The 13,543-nt window shown below is 49.7% G+C and overlaps 1 protein-coding gene and 1 long non-coding RNA gene across 7 annotated transcripts in view; both read right to left on the bottom strand.

The window, feature by feature from the left end:
* tjp2b (tight junction protein 2b (zona occludens 2)) overlaps window positions 1-13,543 on the bottom strand; it is a 67,886-nt gene that overhangs the window by 36,322 nt on the left and 18,021 nt on the right. For 4 of the 6 annotated variants that reach the window (XM_078087096.1, XM_078087094.1, XM_078087095.1 and 1 more), the window contains exon 2: window positions 10,920-11,037. In XM_078087096.1, the coding sequence (XP_077943222.1) occupies window positions 10,920-11,037 (118 nt within the window). Of the gene's footprint in view, window positions 1-3,813; window positions 3,981-10,919; window positions 11,038-13,543 lie in introns of those variants that run through there. The other 2 variants (XM_078087099.1, XM_078087097.1) reach the window with 2 other exon arrangements.
* LOC144386341 (uncharacterized) lies at window positions 1,769-3,166 on the bottom strand. Its single transcript, XR_013452046.1, has 2 exons — window positions 2,778-3,166; window positions 1,769-2,656 (listed from the first exon to the last, which is right to left on the bottom strand). It is a non-coding gene; the product is annotated as an uncharacterized LOC144386341 (long non-coding RNA).

Below are 13,543 nucleotides of genomic sequence, written 5' to 3'. Positions count from 1 at the left end.
AAGATCTGCTACAAGGAAATGATCCACAGTGGAGTGAATAAACCCTGTAACACCCAGTGCACCACGGAGCGTCTAAACGGACAACAGTGTGATTTATGACTTGTAGAAACGCATCAGTGATCATTCCTTCATTTTCTATCTCAGAAAGGTAGAAAAATAAAAGCACCCTCAGTTAATCCAAGGCGACAGATTTGCACCGCTCACTCCCGTCTCGGGCACAGCTCACTAAACCTTCTGTACCAGTTCATCTGCCAGCAAAGCAGGTTGTCATAAAGCCGAGTGATGCTCCTATTGTGGCATCTGCCTCCAGCACAGTTCACAGTTGGTCAACTGCCCCAATTTGTGTTCACACGTTACCAGACAGTCTGCTTCACTTCCCCACGAGTACTACAGCTTCACTTCCCCACGAGTACTGCAGCTTCACTTCCCCACGAGTACTGCAGCTTTACTTCCCCACGAGTACTGCAGCTTCACTTCCCCACGAGTACTGCAGCTTCACTTCCCCACGAGTACTGCAGCTTCACTTCCCCACGAGTACTGCAGCTTCACTTCCCCACGAGTACTGCAGCTTCACTTCCCCACGAGTACTGCAGCTTTACTTCCCCACGAGTACTGCAGCTTCACTTCCCCACGAGTACTGCAGCTTCACTTCCCCACGAGTACTACAGCTTTACTTCCCCACGAGTACTGCAGCTTCACTTCCCCACGAGTACTGCAGCTTCACTTCCCCACGAGTACTACAGCTTTACTTCCCCACGAGTACTACAGCTTCACTTCCCCACGAGTACTGCAGCTTCACTTCCCCACGAGTACTGCAGCTTCACTTCCCCACGAGTACTGCAGCTTTACTACAGACAATAGGATTCAACATTTTCCAAATAAATGGCATAAAAGACTTATAAGACTGAATTAGTCCATTTTAAATCCGGTTGATTCATCTGGTCTAGCGTGCATAGAAAGTGGGCTCATTTCCCACTATTATGACACCAGGCTTCTCCTTGTGCACCACATGCACGGACCAGGAAGAGCCACCGCACCACACGCGTGAGCACGTGTTCAGCAGAGCCCCACGGCCTCCCAACCTTCTCCCCAGCCAGGACCGACACACACACACACACACACACACACACACACACACACACACGCTGAGGAACCCAACTGGTCTGGGAACATCTGAAGGCCTTGAGCCTCTAAGGTCTTCTCACAGGAGCCCCTGAGATTCAGTGAACAGGGAGCTTTCAGGGACCTCGCTGTGGTTGTGTTGGTCTTTGGCAACACCTCCTGAAGCCAAGAGTTGGACAAGAGAAGGTATGAACATGGTAGGACCTACTAGGGTGGTACACTCCAGAATGGAAACAATCACACAAGTCTCCGTCTCCAACGCGCTTAAGAGAAATTCTGACACGCTCAAGAAGATAGAACTCAGCACTGTTAGCACACAAACATGAGTGAGGTCACACAACAGTCGCACGGTTCACCAACACGGCTTCTCCCGTTGAGCATGACGCAGAAGAACATCGCTTGGTTCAGGGATGATCTTGGAGAAGAGGTGGTGGCTTCAACCCCTCGTCGGAGCGCTTCCTGTCGCTCGCTCGCTAAAACCGACCGCGCTGACACTTCACACAGCATTCGGAAAGCCTAGATTGAGACATTTCATTTACCCGTCTCCATGGGGACAACCTGAAGAAGCCATGTTGTGTTTCTCTACGGTTTGTTGTTGATGATCTATATATATATAGTTTATTTGTATTATTTATGCAGTGGACCCGGATTAGTATCTTTATTCATAGACCCCTTGCGGGGGAAGTTGATGACATATAGTGAAGCCTTTGATCTGTTTGGATAATGTCAAACTGTAATTGTTATTATTCCATGTATGTATAGTCAGCATTAACTACATCAATCTCTGTATTTGAAAAATATTTATATGTCAACATTTTTGTATTATCGCCCAGCTCTATGATTAAATTCACTTAAAGACAAAAGAAATATTCAGTTGATGGTTCCTGCGGTAATCATGAAAATTCATCACTAGACAAATACAAAGTCCAGTGGTTTCTAAACTGGAGGTTTGGACCACGTGAAGGGGACACAAGATTTGTCTCAAGGCTTCCAAGATAAACCATGACCCAAAAAATGATAATACTCCAGCGCTCATGTTCAGGGTGAAATACTGGATCGTATGAAAGGGACATGATAGTAATGATGGTAAGAAGAAGCCGTCAGAGAAAGATCTGCTTCCTATTAAAGGGGTTGTTAGCCATGAAGGTTGGGAACCGCCCGAGTGTGATGGCCTGCAGAGATGTCCCAGGACAGCAGGAGTAGAATCAGAACACAAACAAATCAGCTGCAGCCACAAGTGTTGGCATGAAACGCCAACCAGCTCCGAGAGACACGGGCAGGACGCCTCTTGCTGCCGTGGTTATGACGCAGCCCGGCTGCCTCTTCCTGACACGGCGGTGAATGGTCTCTCTGTTGGCCGTCGGCAGCTGCGTCTCCCGCTGCATCATGGGAGCATTGGTGGGGAGCGCGGTGACGCTTGGTACGGGGCCTTCCAGTGAGCGCCGCACATGACGATGCGCTCGCGTCCCTTTAGAGGAGAGGACCGGGTTTCACCTTCCGTGCTCCTTGAATGTGCCGTGCTGCGTTCAGGTGTCTGTGTGAACAGCAACGTGTTCAGGGGATTGCTGTTTTCCTCACATGCACACATTGATCCACACAGGAACAGAATACCACCCTTTTGACTACGATCAACAGAAATAACTCTTATAACTCACTGTTTTCCTAGCGGCTCGTCTCCTACGCGTCATGTGATCAAAACACCGCCATTCATCAGCTGTGAAGCTCAGCAGTAGAAAGGGACACACATGGACAGTGAATAAAATCCACTGGGAATGTTAAATGTATATTGACGAACTAGTCAATGAACATTGTCTCTTAACGCCAACAACTGTGACAAATGAATCAGCTGTGACCTCAGTATTTACCAGCAATGTTTTCATGTGATGGAAAACATAGATATGAAAAAGGTAAAATTGACGACTTGCATTTTTTCTCTTCTTTTCTTTCAGGTCTCAGCAGATGAAGCACTAAGGTACGTTTCACCTGGAGGAAACACTACTTTTACCCGCTCACTCTTTACACGCTCACTCTTTACACGCTCACCCTTTACCCGCTCACTCTTCATACGCTCACTCTTTACCCGCTCACTCTTTACACGCTCACTCTTTACACGCTCACTCTTCATACGCTCACTCTTTACCCGCTCACTCTTTACACGCTCACTCTTTACCCGCTCACTCTTTACCCGCTCACTCTTTACACGCTCACTCTTTACACGCTCACCCTTTAGTGCTCTGACTGACTCACACACATTGAAAGGTGTTTCTGTCAAACAGACAGCAGCACTGATGTGGCTGTGGTGTGATCATCACATCTGCCCAGTGGTGGTCACGCGGACATTGAGTACACGAGGTGTTCACCATGACACGTGTCATAACAGCGGACGCTCGAGGCGCTGCAAGCTGGCTAGACGTGAGTCATCTGAGCAGCTGTGACCCCCCAGACCCCCCCGGACCCCCCCCGCCCTTCCGGTCAACCGATCCCATCCAGAGACCCTCTAATCCGCCATCAAGTCCCACGTCAATCGGGATCAGAGCCCCTCCTTCACTCGGCTAGCGGCGTAGCAGCAGGTCGGGATGACGTAACGCGGCGGCAGGTGACGCGGAGCGGCCGCCCCGCGCGCACCGAGGACGGTCAACCGGAGCCCGACATTAGACGTCATGGGGAGCTTACAAACGTGACTTTACTTACTCCGACATGTTCGCTCCTGCTCGGGTAAGAGGCCAGTCTGCCCGCGCCTTTCACCGGCATCCTGCGGCCCCGGAGAACGCGACGCCGTGCGGGGTCAGCGGGCTGCGGCTCGTCGCTGTAACGAAACGTCTCTCTGTGACAGCGCGGGCCTCCGGCTCCGCCCCCACGCTCCGGGCGGACCGCCCACTCGGGGGAGGGGGGAGGGGGGTAAATACCGGTTAAAGTGCCACTAACGTCTTAATCCCAATGACGTCATCTTGTATCTTTAAGGTTTCGCAGCAGTTTTAATATTATTTTCATTTCATTATTAATTGTTTGGCTCTCGTGTTTTACTTGTTTCATTAAAAGTCTTCTTCTCTCATTATTATTTTTCCAATCCAATATTGAGTGATTCATAAACATGGAGGCGGCTGGATCTGATTCTTTCTGTTTCGCTCTTGTTGACATCATGGATGTTTTCTCTTTCTCTCATTGTCTTCTTCAGGGACGTTTGTTGTTGCTCGATCCTGAAGTGCTTGTTGTCTAATGTGGTTCCATTGTGGTTTTTAATAACATGCATATGTTAACATGTAACATAACATGTTTACAGGCTCTAATGTCAGAAATACATTACTTTTCTCATACTGTTCAAATCCTAATGCGTGAAATACCTCATATTTCCCAATGAAACGTCAGTCTTCACAGGCTTTGGTGGTTTAGGAGACAAAAGCAGCTTTTGTAAACGCCACTAAGTCACCACGCAGGTGTAAACATTGATGAGGTAAGACCTCAAACAGCTACTCAACACGTTTCAAAGAGATGAATGGAACAGAGCGTTCATTACTGAAACATGTTCACATAATCATCTTATTTAATAAGTTAATACATCTGACCGGGGCTTAAATGGGAATACCAGGGCTGGATTAGCACCCGCCCACCAAATGCAGGTCAAAGTAGTGTAACATATCACGGTAATATTACAGTCCTCTTTGTTTACCCTGGTTTACGTCTCCACGCCTTCACTGGTTAGCCTTTCTAACGTGACCAGCTTCAGAGAGGCTTCAGAGAGGCTTCAGAGAGGCTTCAGAGAAGCTTCAGAAAGGCTTCAGAAAGGCTTCAGAGAAGCTTCAGAAAGGCTTCACAGAGGCTTCAGAGAAGCTTCAGAAAGGCTTCAGAAAGGCTTCAGAGAAGCTTCAGAAAGGCTTCACAGAGGCTTCAGAGAAGCTTCAGAAAGGCTTCACAGAGGCTTCAGAGAGGCTTCAGAGATGCTTCAGAGAGGCTTCAGAGAGGCTTCAGAGATGCTTCAGAGAGGCTTCAGAGAGGCTTCACAGAGGCTTCAGAGATGCTTCAGAAAGGCTTCAGAAAGGCTTCAGAGAAGCTTCAGAAAGGCTTCACAGAGGCTTCAGAGAAGCTTCAGAAAGGCTTCACAGAGGCTTCAGAGAGGCTTCAGAGATGCTTCAGAGAGGCTTCAGAGAGGCTTCAGAGATGCTTCAGAGAGGCTTCAGAGAGGCTTCAGAGAGGCTTCACAGAGGCTTCAGAGAGGCTTCAGAGAGGCTTCAGAGAGGCTTCAGAGATGCTTCAGAAAGGCTTCAGAGAAGCTTCAGAAAGGCTTCACAGAGGCTTCAGAGAGGCTTCAGAGAAGCTTCAGAGAAGCTTCACAGAGGCTTCAGAGATGCTTCAGAAAGGCTTCAGAGAAGCTTCAGAAAGGCTTCACAGAGGCTTCAGAGAGGCTTCAGAGAAGCTTCAGAGAAGCTTCAGAGAGGCTTCAGAGAGGCTTCAGAGAGGCTTCAGAGATGCTTCAGAGATGCTTCAGAGATGCTTCAGAGAGGCTTCAGAGATGCTTCAGAAAGGCTTCAGAGAAGCTTCAGAAAGGCTTCACAGAGGCTTCAGAGAGGCTTCAGAGATGCTTCAGAGAGGCTTCAAAGATGCTTCAGAAAGGCTTCAGAGATGCTTCAGAAAGGCTTCAGAGATGCTTCAGAGAGGCTTCAGAGAGGCTTCAGAGATGCTTCAGAAAGGCTTCAGAGATGCTTCAGAGAGGCTTCAGAGATGCTTCAGAGAGTCTTCAGAGAGGCTTCAGAGATGCTTCAGAGATGCTTCAGAAAGGCTTCAGAGATGCTTCAGAGAGTCTTCAGAGAGGCTTCAGAGATGCTTCAGAGAGTCCCAGGACCACCAGACTACAACGCCAGGGCGAGTCACAGAGAAACAGCGCCCCCTGGAGGCGGCTGGGGGGAACGAGAGAGGGGGGTTCTGGTTTGAATAGTTGATGTACATGTTTGCATGTGTGTGTAGCAGGAAGACGCTTACCCCCCCCCCCCCCCGCCCCACCCCGACTAAAACATCCAGTATTAGCACAGGAAAAACTCATTTACTGGAGTTACTTCAGCATAACAATGTGGTATTGTGGTATTGTGGTATTATATTGGCATTGTGGTATCAATGTGGAATTGATTTATTTTATTGCCTTGTTGTAGGTATTAATATCAATTCCCACCAATGCTGATGGTCTTTTGCCATTTCAACCTTTTATTTGGAACTTTTATGCATTATCATTCACGTATTTTCCTTTAACTGTCTCTGTTTGATATACTTACGAACACACACACACACACACACACACACACACACACAGCCCGCGTCCGAAAATAGAAATGTTTTTCTCTCAAGTCTGTGAGAAATGTCACACTGAGGCCAGAGGAATCCTCCTCCTGCCAGACGTGACTCGCTGATGGAGGCTGATGAGATTAGTTGTGACGGACAGAAGGAGAGAAACATCACACTCAATAACAGCACCGCAAACATTACAGCTAATGGTGAAACTCATCAAACCAAAGACAAGGACTGAATCTCCTGCTGCGCGTCGTGTGTGTGCGCTCCATGGCCCAGCCGGCCCCCCGGGGGCCACCAGGGGACGCTGACGTCATTCAAATCCAGAAGAGTGAACGTGTCAGATTACGGGATTGTTACTCTTATTTACTGCACATCTTTCATGCTGGAGTCCATAAAGACCACTGATAAACACATGGAGTAGAGAGGGGGGGGCACATGGAGTAGAGAGGGGGGGGCGCATGGAGTAGAGAGAGGGGGGGGGGCGCATGGAGTAGAGAGGGGGGGGGCGCATGGAGTAGAGAGAGGGGGGGGGGCGCATGGAGTAGAGAGGGGGGGGCGCATGGAGTAGAGAGGGGGGGGCATGGAGTAGAGAGGGGGGGGCGCATGGAGTAGAGAGGGGGGGGGCGCATGGAGTAGAGAGGGGGCACATGGAGTAGAGAGGGGGGCACATGGAGTAGAGAGGGGGCGCATGGAGTAGAGAGGGGGGCACATGGAGTAGAGAGGGGGGCACATGGAGTAGAGAGGGGGGGGGCGCATGGAGTAGAGAGGGGGGGGCATGGAGTAGAGAGGGGGGGGCGCATGGAGTAGAGAGGGGGCGCATGGAGTAGAGAGGGGGGCACATGGAGTAGAGAGGGGGCGCATGGAGTAGAGAGGGGGGCACATGGAGTAGAGAGGGGGGGGGCGCATGGAGTAGAGAGGGGGGGGCATGGAGTAGAGAGGGGGGGGCGCATGGAGTAGAGAGGGGGGGCACATGGAGTAAAGAGGGGGCACATGGAGTAGAGAGGGGGGGGGCACATGGAGTAAAGAGGGGGCACATGGAGTAGAGAGGGGGGGGGCACATGGAGTAAAGAGGGGGCACATGGAGTAGAGAGGGGGCGCATGGAGTAGAGAGGGGGCGCATGGAGTAGAGAGGGGGGGGCACATGGAGTAAAGAGGGGGCACATGGAGTAGAGAGGGGGCGCATGGAGTAGAGAGGGGGCGCATGGAGTAGAGAGGGGGGGGGCGCATGGAGTAGAGAGGGGGGGCACATGGAGTAGAGAGGGGGCGCATGGAGTAGAGAGGGGGGGCGCATGGAGTAGAGAGGGGGGGGGCGCAGGGTTGGCGGTTCGACCCTGGCTGCTCCATGTCCTGTGCGTCTCTGAGCAAGACACCCAACCCCCCCACACGCTGCCCCCTGCTGGGGAGACGATGTGATGAAACGCTCCACCCAACATGTTGTAGTGCAGATAGTGTCACACCAGAAGCAGAAACCAGACAAACGTCACTGAAGCCACAACAACCAGCGAGCATCACGAGCACACAGTATGAATGCCCCTCAGCTTTGACCTTTAACCCTCAGAATGCCCCGCCCCTTTCTTTACACGGTGCTGTAATGGCGGTTTATTTATTGTGTCTGATCGTGTGGTGATGAAGCTCACTCCCCCGATGTGAAGTTGCGTGTCATGGAATGTGTGTGTGTGACACGCTGTGACCTGAAGCGTCTCCGTAGCTGCTGAGTCGCCGGTTTGATCTGCAGCCACGTGTGCTCTTCCATACAAATCAAGCACGCTGGCCCCCCCCCCCCGGGGGGTGTCAGGCTGACAATCCCTCCAAATAAAACACACAATGCAGAGAAGGTTGTAAATGGAGTCTGTTAGCAGCAGATAGAACGCAGCTATAAGGAGCGCAGGCGGCTTTCCTATACACACACGATGCACGCACACATCTTCCCTTAATTCTCATGAGTTCTGAACATATGTGTCGTCATGTAAAAGGAAGCAAGGATGATGAAAAAAGAGCTGCATGGAACAGAGCGTATGATGCTCCCGCTGATCATGACCGAGACATCGTCTCCTTTAAGGAGCTAATGACCTAACGTTATGTCCATAGTGGGAGCCAGCAGCCAACAACCAGTCACCTCATCACAACACTGATTATATTCCCAACGGCTGAAAGGTGTTTCTTTAAACACATCTGGATGTGAGTTCAGGACCAGATCAGAAGCATTTAGTTTTCTTTTGTAGTCTGAGTAGAATTTACCCACCATGATGGTAAATGTGTGAGTTGGTCGAAGGCCAAACGTGTGTGAAACGAGGAGGAGAGCATCGGCACGGCAACAACTGGAGAAGGTTCAGCATTCAGGTAACAAACGACTTGTCAGCGGACTGCAAACAAGCAGCTCGCGGGTTCCGGATGTTCGCTCCGCTGCACCGGGTCGACCCACAGCCGATGGGTCGTGCTGTGAAGGCAGTGAGTTGTGTCTGAAAGGTGGTGCACCCATCGGGTGCGTTGTAACAGGTGGAGAAGACAAAGAGCCAATAAATAATCACCTCACACTGTTTCCATACTCAGAAGACACAGAGCGGCGTTCTGTTTGGAGGCGCGTTTGTGTCCACCTGCTGAACTGAAGTCCAATATTCACCCTCCTGTTAGCTCGGTTTTTGGTCTCCAGAAATCAACAAGACCTTCTTGGTCAGAGACGCGTTTAAAGAGCTGGTGACTCCTTTCTGATACACCGCTTGTCAAATTCAGCTACTGACTGTCAGTTCTCTGTGATGGAAAAGGAGCCCATGTGTGCCGCTCTCTGCTCGCTCTGCACAGCATCGCTGTGGAAGCTCCTCAGAAGTGTTCTGCATCGACTACTCAGGACACAAGCAGCGAGCGAGGAGCTGCAGCGCAAAACTACGTGTCTGCTGTTTGCTGTTGTTGGGGCACAGGAGGAGAATGAGGGAGGACGAGCAGGGGGAAGCCGGTGAACGAGTCTGACCCGGCACACTGATGCTGCATCCACTGTCTATTGGCATGTTGGAAGGTTACAGAGCCCCCCCACCCCCCCCCCCCCCCCGGACTGCAATGCAGTCAAGAGCTCCGTTTGGATGGAGCTACATGTGTTGTGTTCACAGGGACCAGAAGCTGAACATCCAGAACTCCTGTGGGTACAAAAAGAAGATGTCTATGAGATGCTGATTTACTCCCCAGTACGCGATGTAAACATGTGGTCATGGGCTCTAGTTTCATGTCTTCTGCAATACATCATGTTGTTCATTGAAGATCCATTTACAGGCAAATAGACCCAAAGCAGGGTCGGCCCCCTGTGATTGACAGCTCACTACCACGATGTAGTGCGTGATTTTGTTTTACAGCTTTAACCCTTTTGTTCGTTCAGTTCATGAAAGTTGGTTTTGGTTGGTCGGCGTTCATTTGGACTTTGATCCACCTTCTTCTGTCACGTCGTTGGCAACGTGCTGAATGCTGAACATGAGGATTCTAAACCACGGTCCACCAACCAGGAAGATCTACAGGGCTCCGTACGTTTCCACAGTCCTGAAGAATAATTTGACTTGTCGCAATGAACACAGGTCTTTAAATAGGAGTCTTATACGGGTCCACAGCAGAGAGCAGCCTGCTGGGAGACAGCAGCTATTTTCTCTTCTCTTGAAGTCAAACAGGCCACAATTAATCAAAGAGACGCACCGACGGCAGGAGGTGAAAGAGAAGGCCTCTATCTTTAGCTTTCTCCGTCTTCACATTGTGTGGAGGTTGATGGAAATGTAAAAAATCCTCGGATGAAGTCACAATTCACAAATGAAAGAGAGTTAAAAGGATCTGAGGGAAAGTGAGCAGAGGGCTCATTTCCGTTAAAAGAGACAGTTTTGGTCTTTTCATGCAGTTCTCCAGGGCCCTGCATGGCCACGTATTACCTGCAGTGGATGCACACAGCGCTGCTCCAGCATGGGAGCAAAGCAATGCAACACCTAACAACCAATGTAAAGGTAAATGCTACATTTAGGGTGTTTGCACCGGTTTACCTGGCTGTGATTAAGCCAAACAGTCCATGTTTAATGGGGACTGAAGCAGTTATTCATGGTCGCAACAAGCCGGCAGAAACAACAGTAACTTCACTTTCAGAACTCAGCAGTTAGTTGTAGAGCTGCCTGGAGAAAACCAAGCTGCATTCTGCGTTTTAAATGAAAATATTCTAAATATAGAACTGTTGTTTCTTTCAGGTGTCTACAATACGTCCACAGGCGCACTTTGCTGTCCCCCCGTGCTCGTACTCCTGTCAGCTCCATGTGATGTAGGAAAGAAGTTCACACATCCCCACTTCAAAACGCACAACAGGAAGCTGGAAACCGAAGCAGGAGAAATGGAACAGGGAGAAACAATGTGATCCAGAAGCTGTTAAGAAAAGGAGCTCATCACAGCCACGGGCAGAGAACAGAACATAAACCTTTCATGACTGTACATGTTAAGTGTGAGTTGTGTGACATCGGCGGCTGTGGAGTTTCCTGCTGGTGTGCAGAAGCGTGTTGGTGGAATACCTGGTGACGGCAGGGAGTCAGGCACATGCATGGGGTGGGAGGCTGCTGGGGGTGCAGGCAGTGTGTGTTTAAGCCATCCGAGTGCCTCAGCACACTCACCTCTGAGCTGCACCACTCCCTACAAGGAAACACCAGGGTCAGCACGTTTTAACGCTGCGCACTCACGCACACAGAGACACAACATGAACACGCATGCAGCAGCTTTAGCAATGATCAATTCATTTGTAAAAAAGATGCTCATTCAACAACACACAGCAAGCTTGTACTGAAATAGAAGTTGCAGATGCAGATTACATGACATTTAGCTGATGTTTTTTATCCAAAGCGACTTACATTACATTTTTAACCCATGGCTTTTTACATTTATGCCCAGGGAGCAATTAGGGGTGAGGTGTCTTGCTCAGGGACACTTCAACATGGGGCAGCCAGGACTCAAACCACCAACCATGTGGTTGCCAGCGCCACTAGCTCTACCCATGTGATTAAAGGACTGGTTCCACACTGCTTTCCCTTTGGCGAGCAGCAAACCAGCAGCTGTGACCCCGTATGAGAGCAGCACACAGGGACTCACATTCACTGGCAGCACAGAGTGTGTGACAATGTAGGCTCAGGTAGACTTTTGCTTAGTCTGACTAGTTTTCTGTGGCTATGATAATGCTCTGAATTTGTAATGTGACACCACAGTATACATGTTTTAAAAAGGCCTGTCATATAGTTGGATTCACTTCTGATTCTTTATAAACAGACTTTGAGGAAAAAATCAGATCAAAGTTTTACCAGTCAGGGATGAAGAGTCTGGGATAAAGAGTCAAGAATAAAGAGTCAAGAATAAAGAGTTAGGGATAAAGTGTAAGGGATAAAGAGTCAGGGATGAAGAGTCAGGGATGAAGGGTCAGAGATGAAGAGTCAGGGGTGAAGAGTCTGGGATAAAGGGTCAGGGATGAAGAGTCTGGGACAAAGGGTCAGGGATGAAGAGTCAGGCATAAAGAGTCAAGGATGAAGAGTCAGGGATAAAGAGTCAGGGATGAAGAGTCAGGGGTGAAGAGTCAGGGATAAAGAGTCAAGGATGAAGTGTTAGGGGTGAAGAGTCAGGGATGAGAAGTCAGGGATGAAGGGTCAGGGATGAAGAGTCAGGGGTGAAGAGTCAGGGATGAAGAGTCAGGGATGAAGGGTCAGGGATGAAGGGTCGGGGATGAATGGTCGGGGATGAAGGGTCAGGGTTGAAGGGTCAGTGATGAAGGGTCAGGGATGAAGAGTCAGGGATGAAGTGTCAGGGATGAAGGGTCGGGGATAAATGGTCGGGGATGAAGGGTCAGGGATGAAGGTTCAGGGATGAAGTGTCAGGGATGAAAAGTCAGGAATGAAGAGTTAGGGATGAAGGGTCAGGGATGAAGGGTCGGGGATGAAGAGTCAGGGACGAAGGGTCAGGGATGAAGGGTCAGGATGAAAAGTCAGGAATGAAGAGTCAGGGATGAAGGGTCAGGGATGAAGGGTCAGGGATGAAGGGTCAGGGATGAAGGGTCAGGGATGAATGGTCGGGGATGAAGTGTCAGGGATGAAAAGTCAGGAATGAAGAGTCAGGGATGAAGGGTCATGGATGAAGGGTCAGGGATGAAGAGTCAGGGGTGAGAAGTTAGGGGTGAAGTGTCAGGGATGAAGGGTCAGGGATGAAGGGTCAGGGATGAAGTGTCAGGGATGAAAAGTCAGGAATGAAGAGTCAGGGATGAAGGGTCAAGGATGAAGGGTCAGGGATGAAGAGTCAGGGATGAAGAGTCAGGCATAAAGAGTCAAGGATGAAGAGTCAGGGATAAAGAGTCAGGGATGAAGAGTCAGGGGTGAAGAGTCAGGGATAAAGAGTCAAGGATGAAGAGTTAGGGGTGAAGAGTCAGGGATGAGAAGTCAGGGATGAAGGGTCAGGGATGAAGAGTCAGGGGTGAAGAGTTAGGGGTGAAGAGTCAGGGATGAAGGGTCAGGGATGAAGGGTCGGGGATGAAGGGTCAGGGATGAAGGGTCAGGGATGAAGGGTCGGGATGAAGTGTCAGGGATGAAAAGTCAGGAATGGAGAGTCAGGGATGAAGTGTCAGGGATGAAGGGTCAGGGATGAAGGGTCGGGGATGAAGGGTCAGGGATGAAGGGTCGGGGATGAAGGGTCGGGGATGAATGGTCGGGGATGAAGTGTCAGGGATGAAAAGTCAGGAATGAAGAGTCAGGGATGAAGGGTCGGGATGAAGTGTCAGGGATGAAGGGTCAGGGATGAAGGGTCAGGGATGAAGAGTCAGGGATGAAGGGTCATGGATAAAGAGTCGAGGATGAAGAGTCATGGCTAAAGAGTCAATGCTCGTTACAGGCATAGTTTATTTTTAAAATAAACTGACAATGAAGTGAGTGAGTCCTGGGTGAAAGACCTGTTTCTTTGAGCATCCATCTTTCTCAAACGGCTGCATTGACCAATGACACGGATGAGTTTACATTGGAGTTACATTTATATACTGCACATTCATTGTTGTTGTTTTGCCCCTTTTTAGTATTCTCAAAGGTACATGAAAGCCTTTCATTCATGTTGAGAAAGATAAAGGCTTGTGTGAAATGTTAAAAATCATAGTGTTCAAATGACAGTGTGTTAT

This window comes from Gasterosteus aculeatus, chromosome 13 (genome assembly GCF_964276395.1).
Source record: "Gasterosteus aculeatus chromosome 13, fGasAcu3.hap1.1, whole genome shotgun sequence".
NCBI lineage: Eukaryota > Metazoa > Chordata > Actinopteri > Perciformes > Gasterosteidae > Gasterosteus > Gasterosteus aculeatus.
Note: the sequence above shows the minus strand (reverse complement) of the source record. Positions and strands in the feature narration are given on the sequence as shown.